This window comes from Petromyzon marinus, unplaced genomic scaffold (assembly GCF_048934315.1).
Source record: "Petromyzon marinus isolate PM22_M1 ecotype Great Lakes invasive population unplaced genomic scaffold, UKy_Petmar_22M1.pri1.0 PM_G_Scaffold_36, whole genome shotgun sequence".
Taxonomy (NCBI): Eukaryota; Metazoa; Chordata; class Hyperoartia; order Petromyzontiformes; family Petromyzontidae; genus Petromyzon; species Petromyzon marinus.
The window spans coordinates 2154779-2177682 of NW_027422939.1; the positions used below are offsets into that span (position 1 = coordinate 2154779).

A 22904-nucleotide genomic window follows, 5' to 3' on the forward strand; every position below is an offset into this window, starting at 1 on the left:
TTCAATGTGTGACCCTCAGACAAAATGTTACATGCACGCGCACAATCAGACAAGTATTAATTCTAAATCATTGGCGGGCATATTACAACATTGAATTACTGCAGCAAAATTGACTGCATCACGTTACATCGTATTAACAAGAAGTTATTTTACAAATACGCACCGTCTGCTTAACAGTGTATGTACAACGTACTATTGTTGCGTCATTCAAAACGAGTAGGCCGTTGCATGCTGGCGTCTGGGTCAAAATGCAGCAAATTCTAAACATTACGCTACAAATAATAGATCACGGCGTTTAGATCACAACACAAGCAATCGTCATCAGGTGGGACAAGCACAGCAGCAAGAAGAAGAAACTGCTGGAGTAGGCGCCTACTTCAGCAGTTTCTCTTGCTGTGGTTGTCCCACCTGATGACGATTGCTTGTGTTGTGATCTAAACGCCGTGATCTGTTGTTTCTACCCACGTGGTGACTTTACCAAAAGAACTCGAGAGTGTGGATTCCTGCAGTCACGAAAGCTTCGAATCAAGATTGCCTACAAACTACACAACTGGGATGACGCATCAATCATCGCCCCCTACTGACAGGCTCTTCTCCACATGCAGGCCGATGCAGGGCCACCACCTTGTGCCACACAGGGGCAGCTGCTACTTGGGGATGCTCTTCGAGTGTTTCAGACGAGATACAAAACTCCGAGTTGCTGAAGCGGTTAAGCAAGCACCGTGTAAATGCAATTATTATAACATAGTGAATGCTTGGGAGCGTATTGTCTCTCGCTCCTGGTTAGAGATCTACCCAACCCACAGGTCCACAAAGACTGGCCGCTCTTACTCTGCAGGTTGAACCTAGCAACTGAGTGTCCAACTTCACATTCTTGTCATTAAAGGCCTGTGACAAAGGTGCATCTATTGGAGCGACATCGTCTCAAGCTTACACATCTACCGCGTCTCCATTTGACTTTGTATTGTCTCGGAAGAAGTCCACCCACACCTCCACTTCCACAAACTGCTGGGAGTTGCCTCGCTCTGCCTCACAGGCAGAATTCACCTCCTGCTTCACGCTGTCTCCGTCGATGTGAAGGTCCGATTTTGGAGTTGCATCTTCATCTTCACATTTCACCTTCACTTCTTCCCTCTTCACCATCACCTCTTCATATTTCACCTCTATACCTTTAAAAGTGTCCAAGCTGGGATTTTCTTCCGGTTCTTGTTTAATAAGGGATGGGCTCATTGCGGCACTTTGACTTTCACAAGCTGATTTCAGACTCCACTCCTTGTGGATCTTCTGATGCTTCTGTGTTCTCTGGTGTACTTGAAGATGTTGTTGCTGTGCAAACGTTATCTCGCACGGAATGCACTTGAAGGGTTTCTCTCCGGTGTGTGTTCTCTGGTGTGTTTTAAGAGCAAATGAATCTGAAAATGCCTTCCCACACACACTGCACCTGAAGGGTTTCTCTCCCGTGTGTGTTCTCTGGTGTTTTTTAAGAGTAGATGAATCTGAAAATGTCTTCCCACACACACTGCACTTGAAGGGTTTCTCTCCCGTGTGTGTTCTCTGGTGTGTTTTAAGAGCGGATGACCATGAAAATGTCTTCCCACACACACTGCACCTGAAGGGTTTCTCTCCCGTGTGTGTTCTCTGGTGTATTACAAGAGAACATGAACGTGGAAACGCCTTCCCACACACACTGCACCTGAAGGGTTTCTCTCCTGTGTGTGTTCTCTGGTGTGCTACAAGAGCAGATGAATGTGCAAACGCTTTCCCACACACACTGCACTTGAAGGGTTTCTCTCCTGTGTGTGTTCTCTGGTGTTCTACAAGATTAGATGAATGTGCAAACGCCTTCCCGCACACACTGCACTTGAAGGGTTTCTCTCCTGTATGTGTTCTCTGGTGTTTTTTAAGAGCAGATGATTGTGAAAATGTCTTCCCACACACACTGCACCTGAAGGGTTTCTCTCCCGTGTGTGTTCTCTGGTGTGTTTTAAGATTAGATGAATCTGAAAATGTCTTCCCACACACACTGCACTTGAAGGGTTTCTCTCCCGTGTGTGTTCTCTGGTGTGTTTTAATATGAAATGAATCTGGAAATGCCTTCTCACACACACTGCACTTGAAGGGTTTCTCTCCCGTGTGTGTTCTGTGGTGTTTTTTAAGAGTAGATGAATCTGAAAATGTCTTCCCACACACACTGCACCTGAAGGGTTTCTCTCCCGTGTGTGTTCTCTGGTGTGTTTTAAGAGCAGATGACTGTGAAAATTCCTTCACACACACACTGCACTTGAAGGGTTTCTCTCCCGTGTGTGTTCTCCGGTGTTTTTTAAGAGCAGATGACTGTGAAAATGCCTTCACACACACACTGCACTTGAAGGGTTTCTCTCCCGTGTGTGTTCTCTGGTGCCTTTGAAGATTAAATGAATCAGGAAATGCCTTCCCACACACACTGCACCTGAAGGGTTTCTCTCCCGTGTGTGTTCTCTGGTGTGTTTTAAGAGCAGATGACCGTGAAAATGCCATCCCACACACACTGCACTTGAAGGATTTCTCTCCTGTGTGTGTTCTCTGGTGTGTTTTAAGAGCAGATGAATCTGAAAATGTCTTCCCACACACACTACACCTGAAGGGTTTCTCTCCCGTGTGTGTTCTCTGGTGTATTTTAAGAGCAGATGACTGTGAAAATGCCTTCCCACACACAGTGCACTTGAAGGGTTTCTCTCCTGTGCGAGTTCTCTGGTGCTGTGTCAAATTTCCAGTCCGATCCGTGCTGTATGCACGCTGGTCGCATTGTTGACTTGTCGTACCGAGCTGCTGTGCTGAGGGCCTTTGCTCCATCAGACCAGCGTCAGCTGCAGACAGAAAATAAGAATATCCACACCATCTACACGTCAGTATCGAGCCATGGAGGAATTAATATATACAGTCACACGTGAATTACACGTCTATATTCATTCATATATTCACGACTAGCTGTACTACCCGGCTTCGCCCGGGACTTGGATCCACCACGTCCAGCCGCATTTGTCTCCCCAGTGGCGATGTTTACATCGCAACAGTTACTCGTTTGAGGCTGAGTCGACCTAGGGGAGGCCCAGAAGCGGTTAAAATAATCGTCGCCGGTGGTGTCCGTGAGTGGGAATCGAACTCGGGTCGCCGGGTTCGTAGCGTAGCGCTAACCGCTACACTACAATGCGTTACGCTTACACACACACACAGACGCACACACACACACACAGACACATACACAAACACACAGACACAAACACACAGACACACACACACACACAGACACACACACACAGACACACACACAACAACAACAACAACCGCCATTCGCCACTAAGTGGCGGTGACGTCACCACGACGCTTGTGCCAGGCTATGTGCACCGTGAGGCCACGTGAAGTGTCGAACGCCCGCTGGCAGGAGGTCACTGGGCAGACCCAGGTGCCACGGGTCGACTGACTGAGATGACTGGCTGATGCACCACCTGTGCCCCCTACTGTGCCAACCTGCTGTGCTTTAGCCACCCGGCGCTCCGCTCGTTGTTGTGAGCGTCGCTCCTCCGCCCTCCGTTGTTGTTGGAGGGTGACTGCCTCCAACTGCCCAGTAGCATCCTTCACGAGCCTCCTACACAGAGGCCGATCTTGACACCGCTGGTACCAGTCATCGGCAAGTCCACTCAGCTCCACGTCCTCCTGTACCACATCACTCCATCTGTTCTCTAGCCCGTGCCGCGCCCGCTTAGCCCCCTCAATCCGGCCAAACAAAAGCTGTTTCGGCATGCGGTGGCTGGGCATGCGGGCTACATGACCCAGCCCACGCAGCCTTGCCTGCCGGAGGAGCTCACCGATGGGACCCTGCCCAGATCTTTCAAGGATTTGTGAGCTCCTCACACAATCCAGTCTGGTTAAACCCAGGATGGATCGTAGACACACACACACACACAGACACACAGACACACACACACAAACAACGCTAACCGCTATACTACAATGCGTGACGCTTCCACGTGCGAGGGTCACATGCAAGATTTGACGTCACAGCTCACTTGCCGTGCAAAAAATCTATACATTATTGAGCTCTCCCCCCCCCTTAAAAAAACTAAAAGTGTATATGCATAATGTTTGTACGGTGTACATTCTGGAAAGTACCCACATGGAAAATGTACAGTTTGTTGCATGTCGGAAAGTACGCTAAACATTTTGAACAGACAACACACACAATCACAACTTTGCCTTTTATATATATTTGGAGATGCAGTGAAAAACTTTCCCAAATTCATCACGCGGTTTCAGTTTTTTTTATTTTCAGTTTGATTTATTTTGGTTATAGTCCCGTGAGCCATTCGGCTCTTGAATCGGGTGCAACCGCAACAAGCAACAAAACAAAAACACGACCAAGAAAATCATCTTACAGTGACTATGTGTGACTGTGCAAACAGCACTGTCATGGCACGCAATGAGAGGGCAAATGTCATAAATATCCCTGTAAGCCGTCGCATCTTCAACATTAATGTTGCCATAGAAACGTTGTGGGGTTTTTTGCTTCATTGTAAAAAAATATATGTTATTTTTATTTTATTTTCTATCTACGTGACTTTACCGAAAGAACCAAGAATATTAATTCCTGCAGTCACCAAAGTTTTAAGTCGAAACATTCACACACGTTGACAAAGCCTCACCTTGTGTTGTTGTGGGCAGGTCGCTTCTGATAACAAGAGCGGTATAGCAGCTCAAGCGGGCTTGGCCTGGTAACAAAAGAAAATAAAAACTGCGTGAATATTTACAATAAAACAAAGTTACAAAGTGGCGAGCCGGGTGAAGACAAATTAAACTTAAGCGAGATAATTAAAGTGAATGCAATCAGGCGAGGGCAGGAGGCAAGGCCCCGGGTGGCTAGGCCCCGCGTTGTAAAGTTCCAACTTGGACGTCGATTCCCATGCTCGCTGCTACTCAACTGACATCCCTACGAGAGAGAGAGGCTCTACCTTGGTAAACAACAACAACCACGACCACCATGAGAATTTCTCACCTCGGATTTCAGTGCAAGCGCGGATAGGCAGCCTCCTGTTACCTAGCGACGTCACGCGGGTAAGCAAGTAACATGACGTCACTCCCGGGGTAAGAGACACGCCTCTTCCACAATGAGCGGCTCTGTAACTGAATAAATTATGTTAATGGTCGGCCCATATGTCGAGCGTTGGGGGCGTGGCTGCTGAACCCGTCGCAATAAACTCTCGACGGCTTTAACGGATACATTATGTTAATGAGCCGCCAGTCACTGGGCGTAGCTTTGCCCAAATAAGGATTGCCACTGGATTGATATCGGCAGTGACCCCAGCGGAGGTGACGTCACGCTCAAGAGCGCTGTGAACGGGGGAGGGCTGAATACCTTGGTGACATGACACCACTAGCTGCCACTTCATGCCGATGAGGTCACGGGGATGGAGTTTAAGTTGATTTAGATTCATTTTCCATTGCCCCTCCCTTGAGTGCATGAACTCAGCAACAACGTGGACATTATTGTGTATACGTACACACTGTGTACACTTTGAGGCCACGTGAAGCGTCAAAGGCTCGCTGGAAGGAGGAAGTCGCGTGACAGACTCAGCAGTTGCGATGGGTTAACTGACGGATGGCTATCGATTAGAAATCACATATCCCCGAGTCTCACCTGTGAGTGGCACCGCCTCACGCTGTTGTGGATCCCCACGTGGCTCGGAGCCTCAAAAGCTCCGTGACTCCTGGGTGGTGATACAAAGACAAAGATCCCCCATGTAGCCTTAACAGACTGTTGGGGCAAGTGCTGTTAGCAAGTAGCAGCACCACCTATGAAGGCCAGAACAGTACACGAGGGGGTGGGTGGCCAGCACCGTGCCCGACCGCCTTTGTCTCCCCAGTAATGATGTTTACACACCGCACCGGGCACTCATTTGAGGCTGAGTTGACATAGGGGAGGCCCAGAACCGGTTCAAATAATCGTCACTGGGTGTTGGCTGTGAGCGGGAATCAAACTCGGGTCGTTATGTTCGTAGAGCAGCGTACTAACCGCTAGACTACCGCCACACACGTTACACACACACACGCACAGTACACACACACAGTACACACACACACACAGTACACACACACACAGTACACACACACACTGTACACACACACAGTACACACACGCACAGTACACACACGCACGGGACACACACACACGGTGCACACACACGCACGGTACACACACACGCACAGTACACACACACACACAGTACATACACACAGTACACACACACAGTACACACACACGCACAGTACACACACACACAGTACACACACACACGCACAGTACACACACAGATGGTACACACACACACGTTACACACACACACGCTACACACGCACGCACAGTACACACACACGGTGCACACACGCACGACACACACGCACAGTACACACACGCACAGTACACACACGCACAGTACACACACGCACGGTACACACACGCACGTTACACACACACGCACGTTACACGCACACGCACGGTACACACACACACGGACGGTACAAACACTCACGGTACACACACGCACGGTACGCACGCACACACGCACGGTACAGACACGCACGGTACACACACACACGCACGGTACACACACACACACGCACGGTACTCACACACACTCACAGTACACACACACAGTACACACACAGTACACACACACGGTACACACACACGGTACACACACACAGTACACACACACAGTACACACACGTCCGCACGGCACGCTCACACTCCTTCAGTCACGTGACTAAGGTTGACGCGCCGCCCAGTCTCCCGAGGTGACCTCTTGGCTCTCTCGTCTCTCCTCGACACGTAGATTCATTTCTTACTCTTACCTAGAAACCTCATTGTCTGTCTCTGTGGAGGCAGCTTGCGAGGAATTGTACTCACAAACTGGGGTTTACGTTTCAAATAAAGTGCCCAGATACCACGCGATAAGCCCTGTGGTGAGCCAGTGCTATTCCTATTTCCAATCCGTCAACATGAAAGTAGTTAAATTAACAATTTATTACTAATCTCCATATATATCAAAGGCAAAGTTGTGAATGTGTGTGTCTGTTCAAAATGTTTAGCGTACTTCCCGACACGCACCAAGCTTGAAATTTGCGATGTGGGTAATTTCCAGACTGTACACCGCGCAAACATTATACAAATAGACTTTTGTTTATTTTTTTTGGAGCGCAATAATGGATAAGCATGAAAACACCACGATACATAGGACTTACTTTGATAAGAATCTTGGAATTGATTGTGTACATGTTGAAATTGTTAAATGAGCATTTTGAGCACACTGCTGTTTTAATAAATGTTCATGATTCTGAGAATATAAGTGTAATTCTGAGCATCATAATGACGATATTGGAATTGTCATCATGAATGGGGGTACAATGATTTTTAATAATAGGAATGCGGTTTTGAGCAAGATTATTGATATTTCAGACTCATTTATGACAATAGATTCACGATTAAATTGCGATTTTGTTTTGCTCATCAGGACACTGTTAATGATGCGCATGCCCATAAATTGTTGAAATTACTAGAAATGCAAGTTGTGTATACTCTCCAACCCCATTCCTCTACCTACCCATTCCCTTGACGGGCTCCGTGCCCACTTAAACCCATGACGATGGCGGTGACGATTCCACCTCTCGCTGTAACAATCAAAGCACCTCCAACTTCTGAATGCAAAGGTGCTGGTTGGTGTAACGCCAAAACACATCGTCAACGCCGCTCCCAAGCCCGCCCTACGTCAGTTACATCGTTAGAATCAACAAAATAAAAAGTTCCACAGAGGAAACTAAAATGACATTACGCAATCCCCAAAGTGGCACGCGGTAGGCTACACGACTCAGAGAACAGCGTCAGACTTCAAGACTTGCATCGCCATCATCATCATTCTTCCTCTCCACAAGTCATCGCACGTCAATATTCAACAAGCTGCACACACGTGCAAGTAACCTCTAGACCCGCCACCTGCACAGTTAACGCGATCAGACCCGGGGGTCAAATTAAAATTGTGTCTTTGTTGACGTATTACAATCGGTGTAATTTTAATGATGTACGTACAGCAACTGCTGTACGTGTATCGAATTATATCATTGACAACGGGGTCCTTTTTTGCGATATCTGCGTGCGGTCTTTTAATTATATATATACGTAGTCAGTTCATTAGTATGGGGTTCCTCTATAAGGAATTGTAATTGTAAAATGTATTACTTATAAATACGATTCCAGGCCGCACTTAGCTTGTAGCAGTCAGAGCAGTTAAAATGACTGTACATGTGTAGGTATGAAATAAAATACATTTAATTTAAATAAAATTAATTTTATTTATTAAAGCATTTCATTTCATTTAACGTAGGTATAAAATGAATGCAATTTAAATTAAATAAATTTAATTAATTTAAATTTTTTAAATGAAATAAATTTAATTTATTACAAATTTAATTTAACGTAGGTATAAAATAAAATTAATTTAAATAAAGTAATGTAATATATTTTAAAAATTAAATTAAACGTAGGTATTAAATAAAATAAATGTAAATAAAATATATATAATTTATTAAAAATTCAATTTAATTTAACGTAGGTATGAAATAAAATAAATACAATTTTATTTATTACAATTTAAATAAAATTTAACGTAGGTATAAATAAAAGTAATTAAATAAAATCATAAATAAATTTAATTTTCTACCTCCGTGACTTTACCGAAAGACGCAAAGAGTGTGGACCCACGTGACATCAAGGCTGTCCTAGTCTAGGCAAGGCCTCAGGGTGTACCGGGCCTTTCACAACAACAGCCGCAGCAGCAGCAACAACGGTTCTCTTGAGAAAATGATTAAAAAAATAAAGTCAACGTAGCTTACCTTGACACTCGCGAACTTTAATGATGAAAATAATTAAAACAAAACTAAACACTCACACGCACATGGGCGCGCGGCATTCAGCGTGCAGGGCATTAAAAATGGTAGCGTCCTCCCGCGATCTGATTGGTCGCCGCGTGCCAAAGTGGGGAGGGGGGGGGAAGGCCAGTGATCCGATTGGTCGAGAGGCAAACCTGGGAGCGTCTCCGGCGATGGTGCGCAGCGATTGGTCAACGGTTGTCCTATGCTAATTTTGGTATGCTAGTTAGTTTTAATCTGTATGCTAATGTAGTTTATTTATCCATACTCATTAAGTTCAATGTTTATCCTAAATTAGTTACAAATTTATGCTCGTTTAGTTAACATTCTATGATAGTATCGTTATACTTTTTTTATGCTATAACAGCAGTACATACTGGCTGTGGTGGTACCTGCTATGATTACAGCAGGTATACTGACTAGAGGTACCTGCTATAATTACATCAGGGCATACTGTGGTGGTACCTGCTAAGATTACAGCAGGTATACTGACTAGAGGTACCTGCTATAATTACATCAGGGCATACTGTGGTGGTACCTGCTAAGATTACAGCAGGTATACTGACTAGTGGTACCTACTTTCACTACAGCAGTGCATACTGCTGTGGTGGTACCTGCTATGATTACAGCAGGCATACTGCTTAAATGCTTTATCACGTGTCGTGAATGTGATAGTTTCATCCCAGAAATGGTGTCCTTGACCGGCCCAGAGCAGACATTTCACTTTGCCTTAGAACCTGAGGTGGCACAGCATTAGCAATTCCAAGTTCTTTATGTGACCAATAGCAACGAATTACGTGGCAAGCATTTGAAATGAGTGGGTTATGACGTACTGTACTTCACTCTTATCGACCACTAACATAAGTCTGTGTGACTGGCGTTGTGCTGCCTTGGCTGGTACCAACTTCTTCTTTGACCACGTGGACCACACGGATGAACGGTCTACGCGAGTCGAGCGACCGATGGAGAAGACCTATGGGGGCACGCGGTGGGAGACTCTCAGGCGAAATCGTGGAAGTCGCGTGACAGAAGCCAAGCGTGGAGGATAGATGCATGCTGGCGAGACGTCGTCTTCAGTTTAATTTAAGTTTCATGTGTCAGGTGTAGAGCCCTGTGAGCCGTGCGGCCCTTGACTCGGGTGCAACTGCAACAAACAAAAACGTGAACATATTCATGTTGTGGGTCACTGTTGATGATGTGGGTCCCTACTGACGAGGTGAGTGTCCATATTCATGTTGTGGGTCACTGTTGACGATATGGGTCCCTAATGACGAGGTGAGTATCCATATTCATGTTGTGGGTCACTGTTGACGATGTGGGTCCCTACTGACGAGGTGAGTGTCCATATTCATGTTGTGGGTCACTGTTGACGATGTGGGTCCCAATTGAAGATATGGGTCCGGATTAAAGAGGTGAGCGTCCCTTTTGATGTGGGTCTCTATTGACAAGGCGAGCATCCCTGTTGACGATGTGGGTTCCTGATCACGATTTGGGTCCGTGATAACGATGTTAGCACTGAATTGGTCCTCGTCTAATAGCCTATATGTTCTACCATATGTAAACCCATACGAGAATAAATGTTACAATACATAGCATGTATAAGAATTCAAATTCATGTCAACCACCACTCACCCTTCCCTCGACTCACTCCCACGCTCAGCCCTCCACTAGGGTACCCCCCCCCCGCCCACACCGGTGGCAGAGGGCCTTGTTTGACCCAAGACACCTCTCCTTCTTTCCACAGAGCTACAAGACAATCAGAGTCTAGTCATCCTTCACATCGTCAGCAAGACGGATGAGGTGAGCTACGTCTGGCTGTGTGTGGCGCCGAGCGTGAATATTTTCTTCTCTTCTGCAGCGTGCGTCCACGTCAACTTTCACCATCAAGCACGCCCAGACTCCTCCACGGCTCCGCTGTCTCTCCTGCCTTCGTCCTCCTGCTTCCGCTCCGTCCGATCGCCCCCCTCTCCTCCCGCCCCTTGCCGTCTCTCTTCACACGCGCACTCCGACCTCCCTCGCCTTCCACGTCAGGAGGTACGCCCGAGATCATTCGTCCTGCCCGCACCAGCGGCTCACCCATCGTCCGACCGCGTCTCCGTTCATGCAGGTAAGGGCACCATCACAGCATAGCGGTTAGCGGCGCTGCGCCATTCTCGCTCACGGCCAATACCAGCGACAATTAGGGGCCATCCGTGAATGACGTCACACACCTAGGGGGGGGGGGGGTTGAGAAATGTGACGTCACATCAAATTGCGCAACTTTAAATAAATATAAACACGTTCTACTTAATTAGACTTTGTATTGTTTTCTACCTACAACATCAGAGCGCAGCGCCACATTAACGACGCACTACAATGATAATAGTTTAAAGGGATTTGAAGCATGTTTTATTTTGGGGGGGGGGGCAGAGCTTTGTTACGTCATATTTGAGGGGGAGGGGTATGACTTTTCGTGACGTCATATGACGATGGGGGCGGGGGTCAAAAATCCTCTAAAATCGCGTGACGTCATTTAAGGTCGGCCCCTTACCTGAAGCAGTCCTGAGCGTCACTTAGGTGGACTCAGCCATAATTAAGGTGGTGGTGAGGGGGGTGGGGGTGCTAACATCAGAATTTGAGAGCGGCCAGCCGTGGTTCTGTCCACACCAGCCCCTGGTGTTGTTCCATCGCGACCCTCACCGGTGCTCGCTAACAGCGCACGCCCAGTGGGAGTCGATGAGACCATGGGTTTCTGTGCGAGTCCGTGGGTCCATGTGTGGGTCTGTGGATGCGTCAGTCTACATTGGGGAGCCTTTGTCTTTGCAGTTTGGGGACTAGTGCAGCACTAGTGTGTAGTAGTGTATAGTGTAGTGTATAGTAGTGTAGTGTATAGTGTGTAGTGTATAGTGTAGTGTAGTGTATAGTAGTGTAGTGTATAGTTGCAGTGTATAGTGTAGTGTATAGTAGTGTAGTGTATAGTGTAGTGTATAGTAGTGTATAGTGTAGTGTATAGTTTAGTATACTAGTTATCACGTGACTAGTGTAGCTAGCCAGGTGGTGACCACACCCGTGTTTGCATCTCCACTCGTCCGTGTTTGCAAGTAAGCGCTCGTGTGTGTATGTGCACCCGCGTGTTTGTTCGTGTCTGTATGTACGCACACTGTTGCACATGGTTCGCTCGTGTGGGTGTGTAGTGGAACGCACTAATGAAAACGTTGCCTCGTTACGCGGTAAATGATGCGGCACAACAGGAGGGCACTACAGGGATGAGGCTCTCCACTCTTGGTGCCGTGAATTAAAACAGCGCCAGGGTGGAGAATCCTGTCCCTACAGCTCGTAGCTGTGACGGAGCGAGAGTGATCAGCGGACAGCCACCATGGTTGCCAGGTAAGGGGAGACTTCACCTGGAACTCTCCTCCACACGTGTTCCCCGTGAACATTGTCGCAATAAACGTACGATCAGGAATCTTTAAAATATCAGATCTTCGTCGTTCCGCAAGAATATTAACGCTCAAACTCGTATCGAACTCTTCATGAATTCACTTGGTCAAACAGTTCAGGTACTCGGCAAAGCATTTCACCACCCGGTATGCAACAGTTAAACAATCTACTCCAAATCAACACCGAAATGTCAAATTATCATCCACCATTGACTTCCACATCGATGGAAGCCATTTGCCATGACGTCCAAGCCATTAAACAACGGAACAACGAACGTGCCATTCAAATACATCTTGAAACCCATTATCTGAAGTGTTTTGTATTAAACAATAACTAAATAATAGAAACACGTTTACAATTTCGATTTAAAGCTTTCGTGACTGCAATGATTCATCTTCTTTGGTTCTTTCGGTAAAGTCACGTAGAATGAGAATAAAATAATAAATTGATAAAATAAAATAACACAATATTCTCACGACGTTTCGGCCACAACACAAGCGGCTTTCATCAGGTGAAGGGACGAGACTGTCTGGTAGACAGTCTCGTAGACAGTCTCGTCCCTTCACCTGATGAAGGCCGTTTGTGTTGTGGCCGAAACGTCGTGAGAATATTATTGTGTTATTTTATTTTATCAATTTATTATTTTATTCTCATTCTACGTGACTTTACCGAAAGAACCAAAGAACACGTTTACAATATTGAGCGAAGTTATAGTCACGGAGTTTTTCCAACTTTAGCTCAACAGGACCACAAAAGCTCGGATGTGGTTCATAATAAATTAATCAATCTGATTGAAATCATCAACTGGCCAAACACTTTTCGATTTCAACATCACCTCATAAAAGAATAACATTTTAAATATAAGCGCACAACTTTATCTATCTGTGATGAGCGCTGCACCTTTCCGTTGTTTTCATGCAGGGGGCGCTGCAAACCTACGCACCCCCTGCATGGACGACAGAGGCGCAGGGACAGACGTTCGATTACGTTGGAATCGATCTGCAGACGGCGGTCTTCTCGCATGGCCAGCAGCTCCGTGTCGCCTTATCTCGATCCCGCAATCCCAAACAGGTGATAGTCCGAACCCCCGGCAAGGCCGTCTACTTAACGTTGAGAGAAAATTCACACGAAATGTCCTTTTCAATGAAGTCTTCCAGATGTAAATTGAGACAAGCTTTTAATGAAGAAATACAATAATCTAATCCAAAACACAACACAATTCAAAGATGTTTCATTTTAAAACTTCAAAACGGAGCATGGGGTACTTGCGTGAATGCATCCTTCGTGTGCAAATGTTGTGACTTTCCTGGCCTGAAAGCCGTCAATGTGTTGGACCCTTATTGGTGCACAGCGTCTCAACAACAGCAGTGTGGTTTGCTTCAACCGATAGGTACGAACATCCAGACGTCAATCAGCAAGGAGCACTTCCAGTCCTAGTTAGACAAAATCTATGTCGACACGTAAGACAAAACTACAATTCGTGTTGTAGAGAATGTACCTCCTCCTATACGTGTAACTTTCAAGTGGTATGCCTTGTAACTGATGAATGATCCGAGCGTGATCCCTATTTCAAAGACAATGAGTTGCTCCAGAGGCAGACGCTTAGTGGAACAAAAAAATACCCTTTGACCTGTATCACAAGAACAACGGACCTCAACTGAGTTCTCTGTACAGCTTACTTCCAAAACACACACACACACTTTGTCCTAACATCACTTATTCAATGTTTGACCCTCAGACAAAATGTTACATGTACGCGCACAATCAGACAAGTATTCATTCTAAATTATTGACAGGCATATTAACAAAATAGAATTTCTGCAGCGAAATTGACTGCATCACGTTACATCGTATTAACAAGAAGTTATTTTACAAATACGCACCGTCTGCTTAACCGTGTATGTACAACGTACTATTGTTGCGTCATTCAAAACGAGTAGGCCGTTGCATGCTGGCGCCTGGGTCAAAATGTAGCAAATTCAAACCATTACGCTACAAATAGATCACGGCACTTCGATGGCAACACAAGCAATCGTCATCAGGTGGGACAAGCACAGCAGCAAGAAGAAGAAACTGCTGGAGTAGGCGCCTACTACTTCAGCAGTTTCTCTTGCTGTGGTTGTCCCACCTGATGACGATTGCTTGTGTTGTGATCTAAACGCCGTGATCTGTTATGTTTCTACTACGTGGTGACTTTACTGAAAGAATTCAAGAGTGTGGATTCCTGCAGTCACGAAAGCTTCAAATCAAGATTGCCTACAAACTACACAACTGAGATGACGCATCAATCATCGCCCCCTACTGACAGGCTCTTGTCCACATGCAGGCCGGTGCAGGGCCACCACCTTGTGCCACACAGGGGCAGCTGCTACTTGGGGATGTTTCAGACGAGGTACGACACAAAACTCTGAGTTGCTGAGGCGGTTAAGAAAGCACCGTGTAAATGCAATTATAACATAGTGAATGCTTGGGGGCTTATTATCTCTCGCTCCTGGTTAAAGATCTACCCAACCCACAGGTCCACAAAGACTGGCCGCTCTTACCCTGCAGGTTGAACCAAGGAACTGAGTGACCAACTTCACGTTCTTGTCATTAAAGGCCTGTGACAAAGGTGCATCTATTGGAGCGACATTGTCTCAAGCTTACACATCTACCGGGTCTCCACTTGACTTTGCATTGTCTCGGAGGAAGTCCACCCACACCTCCACTTCCACAAACTGCTGGGAGTTGCCTCGCTCTGCCTCACAGTCAGAATTCTCCTCCTGCTTCACGTTGCCTCCATCGATGTGAAGGTCCCATTTTGAATTTGAATCTTCATCTTCACATTTCACCTTCACTTCTTCACTCTTCACCATCACTTCTTCACATTTCACCTTCACTTCTTCACATTTCACCATCACCTCTTCATATTTCACCTCGATACCTTTAAAAGTGTCCAAGCTGGGATTTTCCTCCGGTTCGTGTTTCATGAGGGATGGGCTCATTGCGGCACTTTGACTTTCACAAGCTGATTTCAGACTGCACTCCTTGTGGATCTTCTGATGCTTGTGCGTTCTCTGGTGTACTTGAAGATTTGATGAATTTGCAAATGACTTCCCACACACACTGCACTTGAAGGGTTTCTCTCCCATGTGTGTTCTCTGGTGTTTTTTAAGAGCAGATGACCGTGAAAATGCCTTCCCACAAACAGTGCACTTGAAGGGTTTCTCTCCCGTGTGTGTTTTCTGGTGTCTTTGAAGATTAGATGAATCTGAAAATGCCTTCCCACAAACACTGCACTTGAAGGGTTTCTCTCCCGTGTGCATTCTCTGGTGTTTTTTAAGAGCAAATGAACCTGAAAATGTCTTCCCACACACACTGCACTTGAAGGGTTTCTCTCCCGTGTGTGTTTTCTGGTGTCTTTGAAGATTAGATGAATCTGAAAATGCCTTCCCACACACACTGCACCTGAAGGGTTTCTCTCCCGTGTGTGTTCTCTGGTGTGTTTTAAGAGCAGATGACCGTGAAAATGCCTTCACACAGACACTGCACTTGAAGGGGTTCTCTCCCGTGTGTGTTTTCTGGTGTCTTTGAAGATTAGATGAATCTGAAAATGTCTTCCCACACACACTGCACCTGAAGGGTTTCTCTCCTGTGTGTGTTCTCTGGTGTGTTTTAAGAGCAGATGACCATGAAAATGCCTTCACACAGACACTGCACTTGAAGGGGTTCTCTCCCGTGTGTGTTCTCTGGTGTACTTTAAGATGTGGTGACTGTGAAAACGCCTTCCCGCACAGAGTGCACTTGAAGGGTTTCTCTCCCATGTGTGTTCTCTCGTGTACTTGAAGATTTGATGACTTTGCAAACATCATCCCACACAAAATGCACCTGAAGGGTTTTTCTCCTGTGTGTGTTCTCTGGTGTATTTTAAGAGCAGATGACCGTGAAAATACCTTCCCACACACACTGCACCTGAAGGGTTTCTCTCCTGTGAGTTCTCTGGTGGGTCTTAAGAACTGATGGCCATGCAAATGCCTTGTCACACACACTGCACTTGAAGGGTTTCTCTCCCGTGTGTGTTCTCTGGTGTCTTTGAAGATCAGATGAATCTGAAAATGCCTTCCCACACACACTGCACTTGAAGGGTTTCTCTCCCGTGTGTGTTCTCTGGTGTGTTTTAAGAGCAAATGAACCTGAAAATGTCTTCCGACACACACTGCACCTGAAGGGTTTCTCTCCCGTGTGTGTTCTCTGGTGTTTTTTAAGAGTAGATGAATCTGAAAACGTCTTCCTACACACACTGCACTTGAAGGGTTTCTCTCCCGTGTGTGTTCTCTGGTGTGTTTTAAGAGCAGATGACCATGAAAATGTCTTCCCACACACACTGCACCTGAAGGGTTTCTCTCCCGTGTGTGTTCTCTGGTGTGTTTTAAGAGTAGATGAATCTGAAAATGTCTTCCCACACACAGTGCACTTGAAGGGTTTCTCTCCCGTGTGTGTTCTCTGGTGTATTTTAAGAGTAGATGACCGTGAAAATGCCTTCCCACACACACTGCACTTGAAGGGTTTCTCTCCCGTGTGTGTTCTCTGGTGGGTTTCAAGAACTGATGGCCATGCAAATGCCTTGTCACACACAGTGCACTTGAAGGGTTTCTCTTCTATGCGAGTTCTCTGGTGCTGTGTCAAATTTCCAGTCCGATCCGTGCTGTATGCACGCTGGTCACATTGTTGACTTGTCGTACCGAGCTGCTGCGCTGACTGCCTTTGCTCCATTAGACCAGCGTCAGCTGCAGACAGAAAATAAGAATATCCACACCATCTACACGTCAGTATCGAGCCATGGAGGAATTAATATAAACAGTCACACGTGACTTACACGTCTATATTCATTCATGTATTCATGACTAGCTGTACTACCCGGATTCGCCCGGGACTTGGATCCACCACGTTCGGCCGCCTTTGTCTCCCCAGTGGCGATGTTCACACCACAGCAGTTACTCGTTCGAGGCTGAGTCGACCTAGGGGAGGCCCAGAAGCGGTTCAAATAATCGTCACCGGTGGTGGCCGAGAGCGGGAATAGAACTCGGGTCGCCGGGTTCGTAGCGCGGCGTAGCGCTAACCGCTACACTACAATGCGTTACGCTTACACACACAGACACACACACAGACACACACACAGACACACACACAGATACACACACAGACACACACACACAGACACACACAGACACACACACACACACAGACACACAGACAACGCTAACCGCTACACTACAATGAGTGACGCTTCCACATGCGAGGGTCACGAGACAGATTTGACGTCACAGCTCACTATACATTATTGAGCTCCCCTCCCCCCCCCAAAAAACACAAAAATGTATTTGTATAATGTTTGCACGGTGTAAAGTCTGGAAAGTACCCACATGGCAAATTTCCAGTTTGTTGCATGTCGGGAAGTACGCTAAACATTTTGAACAGACAACACACAATCACAACTTTGCCTTTTATATATATTTGGAGATGCAGTGAAAAACTTTCCCAAAATTCTTCCCGCGTTTTCAGTTTTTTTTTATTTTCAGTTTGATTTATTTTGGTTATAGTCCCGTGAGCCATTCGGCTCTTGAATCGGGTGCAACCACAACAAGCAACAAAACAAAACACGACCAAGAAAAACATCTTACAGTGACTATGTGTGACTGTGCAAACAGCACTGTCATGGCACGGAATGAGAGGGCAAATGTCATAAATATTCCTGTAAGCCCTCGCATCTTCAACATTAATGTTGCCATAGAAACGTCGTGGGGTTTTTTGCTTCATTGTAAAAAAAGAAAAAATTATTATCTGTTATTTTTATTTTCTATTTACGTGACTTTACCGAAAGAACCAAGAATATTAATTCCTGCAGTCACCAAAGTTTTAAGTCAAAACATTCACACACGTTGACAAAGCCTCACCTTGTGTTGTTGTGGGCAGGTCGCTTCTGATAACAAGAGCGGAATAGCAGCTCAAGCGGGCTTGGCCTGCTAACAAAAGAAAATAAAAACTGCGTGAATATTTACAATAAAACAAAGTTACAAAGTGGCGAGCCGGGTGAAGACAAATTAAACTTAAGCGAGATAATTAAAGTGAATGCAATCAGGCGAGGGCAGGAGGCAAGGCCCCGCGTGGCTAGGCCCCGCGTTGTAAAGTTCCAACCTGGACATCGATTCCCATGCTCGCTGCTACTCAACTGACATCCCTACGAGAGAGAGGCTCTACCTTGGTAAACAACAACAACCACCACCACAACGACCACCACCACAACGATGAGAATTTCTCACCTCGGATTTCAGTGCAAGCGCGCACACGGCAGCTTCCTGTTACCTCGCGACAGCAGGAAGTAGTATGACGTCACTTCCCTCCCTAGGGCGGCTCTGTAACTGAATAAATTATGTTAATGAGGCCGGCCCATATGTCGAGGGATGGGGGCGTGGGCGCTGAACCCGTCGCAATAAACTCGCGACGGCTTTAACGGAACATTATGTTAATGTATATCCTTAGTTTTTTCGGTAAAGTCACGTTGAAGAGAAACAACAAAATAATAAAATATATATAAAACAATTAAAAAAATTCTCACGACGTTTCGACCATAACTCAAACGGTCATCTTCAGGTGTGTTGGTTTGCATAAATTTATTTTTAAACGGCGCATTTATTTATTTATAAAAAAAACGTTAGCGTCACGCGCAGCGATTTGCCAGTTTGCCCAGGACTAGTCCATCTCTATTTTTTGAAAAGAGGAGGGGGGAGACGAAATTTTTTTATAATGTATGCTGTCTGAAAGCCACTGTAAGCGTGAACAATCAATTAAGAACTGAAATGGTTTATCAAATCTTTCCAATGATTGCTAAGATAGAATCCATCTTCTCGGTTGAAATTGTCTCTGTGCTTGTATATGTGGATAGCCTCATGAACGAATCTCTCATGGAAGCCAGATGGCTTACAAAGAACCTCTGTCTTGGAAAAGTCAATGGCATGTGAGCCTACTGAATTAGAACAATGATCTGCTACGGCCGAGGTGTTGGTCCTACCGTGTTTAAGGTCTGCTTTATGTTCACGAATGCGGTCCGAGACATGGCGTTTGGTTTCTCCAATGTAACTACTACCACAGAGGCAACTTAGTTTGTAGACACCAGGGTATTGTATGTCCGGAATCACATCTTTTACAGACGGAACCAGATCACGGATTTTATGTAATGTGTTAAAACGGACCTGGATCTTGTGTTTATTCAAGATTTTGGAGATCTTTTTTTAAAATAAATTTATGCAAACCAACACACCTGAAGATGACCGTTTGAGTTATGGTCGTAACGTCGTGAGAATTTTTTATTGTTTTATATATATTTTATTATTTTGTTGTTTCTCTTCAACGTGACTTTACCGAAAAAACTAAGAATATGAATTACTGCAGTCACGAAAGCTTTAAATCAAAATATAATTTATTCAGTTAGAGAGCCGCTCGTGGGAGGGAAGTGACGTCATACTACTTCCTGCTGTCGCGAGGCAACAGGAAGCTGCCGTGTGCGCGCTTGCACTGAAATCCGAGGTGAGAAATTCTCATCGTTGTGGTGGTGGTGGTTGTGGTGGTTGTTGTTGTTGTTTACCAAGGTAGAGCCTCTCTCTCTCATAGGGATGTCAGTTGAGTAGCAGCGAGCATGGGAATCGATGTCCAGGTTGGAACTTTACAACGCGGGGCCTAGCCACGCAGGGCCTTGCCTCCTGCCCTCGCCTGATTGCGTTTACTTTAATTATCTCGCTTAAGTTTAATTTGTCTTCACCCGGCTCGCCACTTTGTAACTTTTGTTTTATTGTAAATATTCACGCTGTTTTTATTTTCTTTTGTTAGCAGGCCAAGCCCGCTTGAGCTGCTATACCGCTCTTGTTATCAGAAGCGACCTGCCCACAACAACACAAGGTGAGGCTTTGTCAACGTGTGTGAATGTTTTGACTTAAAACTTTGGTGACTGCAGGAATTAATATTCTTGGTTCTTTCGGTAAAGTCACGTAGATAGAAAATAAAATAAAATAACATAATAAAAATATATTAAATAAAGCAAAAAAACACGTTTTGATTGCAACACAAGTGGTCTTTATTTAATTTGATTGTATTATCTGTTATTGTTATTTCCTATCTACGTAACTTTACCGAAAGAACCAAGAATACGTGTCAATAGAAATAGGTTTTACCCTTTTAACTGGCACAAAAACTGACACCTTTATTCAAGGCGTCATGTTTGCAATAACCACAACACAAGCAGGCAAAATGCAAACAAAAGAGACAACTCTGATAATAATATTGTCACTGTCCTTGAATTTGATTGGTCCACACCCGAGATGGCTTTTCTTAAGAGCCCAGTCTCCACTGGTGTTGGACCAGAAGACGCCAAAAGGCGTACAACTCAAAAACAGCGCACTATCAGAGTATTGAGGGCTCAGGGTGAGCATTTACATTATGAAACCTTTGCCAGTAACAAGATACAGAAATAGGTTTTACCCTTTTGTTTGCATTTTGACTGCTTGTGTTGTGGTTATTGCAAACATGATGCCTTGAATAAAGGTGTCAGTTTTTGTGCCAGTTAAAAGGGTAAAACCTATTACTATATCAACTCCAAAATGGGACCTTCACATCGATGGAGGCAACGTAAAGCAGGAGGAGAATTCTGACTGTGAGGCAGAGCGAGGCAACTCCCAGCAGTTTGTGGAAGTGGAGGTGTGGGTGGACTTCCTCCTAGACAATACAAAGTCAAGTGGTGACCCGGTAGATGTGTAAGCCAGAGACGATGTCGCTCCAATAGATGCACCTTTGTCACAGGCCTTTAATGACAAGAACGTGAAGTTGGACACTCAGTTCCTAGGTGCAACCTGCAGAGTAAGGGCGGCCAATCTTTGTGGACCTGTGGGTTGGGTAGATCTTTAACCAGAAGGGAAAGACAATAAGCCCCCAAGCATTCACTATGTTATAATAATAATTGCATTTACACGGTGCTTGCTTAATCGCATCAGCAACTCAGAGTTTTGTGTCGTACCTCGTCTGAAACATTCGAAGAGCATCCCCAAGTAGCAGCTGCCCCTGGGTGGCACAAGGTGGTGGCCCTGCACCGGCCTGCATGTGGACAAGAGCCTGTCAGTAGGGGGCGATGATTGATGCGTCATCTCAGTTGTGTAGTTTGTAGGTAATCTTGATTCGAAGCTTTCGTGACTGCAGGAATCCACACTCTTGAGTTCTTTCGGTAAAGTCACCACGTGGGTAGAAACATAACAGATCACGGCGTTTAGATCACAACACAAGCAATCGTCATCAGGTTGGACAACCACAGCAAGAGAAACTGCTGAAGTAGTAGGCGCCTACTCCAGTAGTTTCTTCTTATTGCTGTTGTGCTTGTCCCACTTGATGACGATTGCTTGTGTTGCCATCGAAACGCCGTCATCTATTATTTGTAGCGTAATGTTTTAAATTTGCTACATTTTGACCCAGACGCCAGCATGCAACGGCCTACTCATTTTGAATGACGCAACAATAGTACGTTGTACATACACTGTTAAGCAGACGGTGCGTATTTGTTAAATAACTTCTTGTTAATACGATGTAACGTGATACAGTCAATTTCGCTGCAGTAATCCAATGTTAATATGCCCGTCAATGATTTAGAATGAATACTTGTCTGATTGTGTGCGTACGTGTAACATTTTGTATGAGGAACAAACATTGAATAAGTGATGTTAGGTCAAAGTGTGTGTGTGTTTTGGAAGTAACCTGTACAGAGAACTCAGGTGAGACCCGTTGTTCTTGTGATACAGGTCAAAGGGTACTTTTGTGTTTCACGAAGCGTCTGCCTCTGGAGCAACTCATTTTCTTTGAAATAGGAAGCATGCTCGGATCATTCATCAGTTACAAGGCATACCACTTAAAAGTTACACGTATAGGAGGAGGTACATTCTCTACAACACGAATTGTAGTTTTGTCTTACGTGTTGACGTAGATTTTGTCTAACTGGGACTAGAAATGCACCTTGCTGATTCACGTCTGGATGTTCGTACCTATCGGTTGAAGCTAACCCCACTGCTGTTGTTGAGATGCTGGGCACCAATAAGGGTCCAACACATTGACGGCCTTCAGGCCAGGAAAGTAACAACATTTGCACACGAAGGACGCATTCACTCAAGTACCCCATGCTCCGTTTTGAAGTTTTAAAATGAAACATCTTTGAATTGTGTTATGTTTTGAATTAGATGATTTTATTTCTTCATTAAAAGCTTGTATCAATTTACATGTGGAAGACTTCATTGAAAAGGACATTTCGTGTGAATTTTCTCTCGTCATTAAGTAGATGGCCTTGCCGGGGGTTCGGTTCGATGCGAACTTTCACCTGTTTGGGATTGCGGGATCGAGATAAGGCGACACGGAGCTGGCCGTGCGAGAAGACCGCCGTCTGCAGATCGATTCCAACGTGATCGAACGTCTGTCCCTGCGCCTCCGTCGTCCATGCAGGGGGTGCGTCGGTTTGCAGCGCC

The 22904-nt window shown here is 45.5% G+C and overlaps 1 protein-coding gene and 1 pseudogene across 1 annotated transcript; both read right to left on the reverse strand.

Moving 5' to 3' along the window:
• Positions 1-405: 405 nt before the first annotated feature.
• On the reverse strand, positions 406-2832 carry LOC142915864 (uncharacterized). Its single transcript, XM_076061493.1, has one exon. The coding sequence runs from the start codon at positions 2830-2832 to the stop codon at positions 931-933; it is 1902 nt and encodes a 633-aa protein (XP_075917608.1). The 3' UTR covers positions 406-930.
• Positions 2833-4471: 1639 nt separating this feature from the next.
• On the reverse strand, positions 4472-17136 carry LOC142915865 (uncharacterized; annotated as a pseudogene).
• Between the last annotated feature and the right edge of the window lie 5768 nt (positions 17137-22904).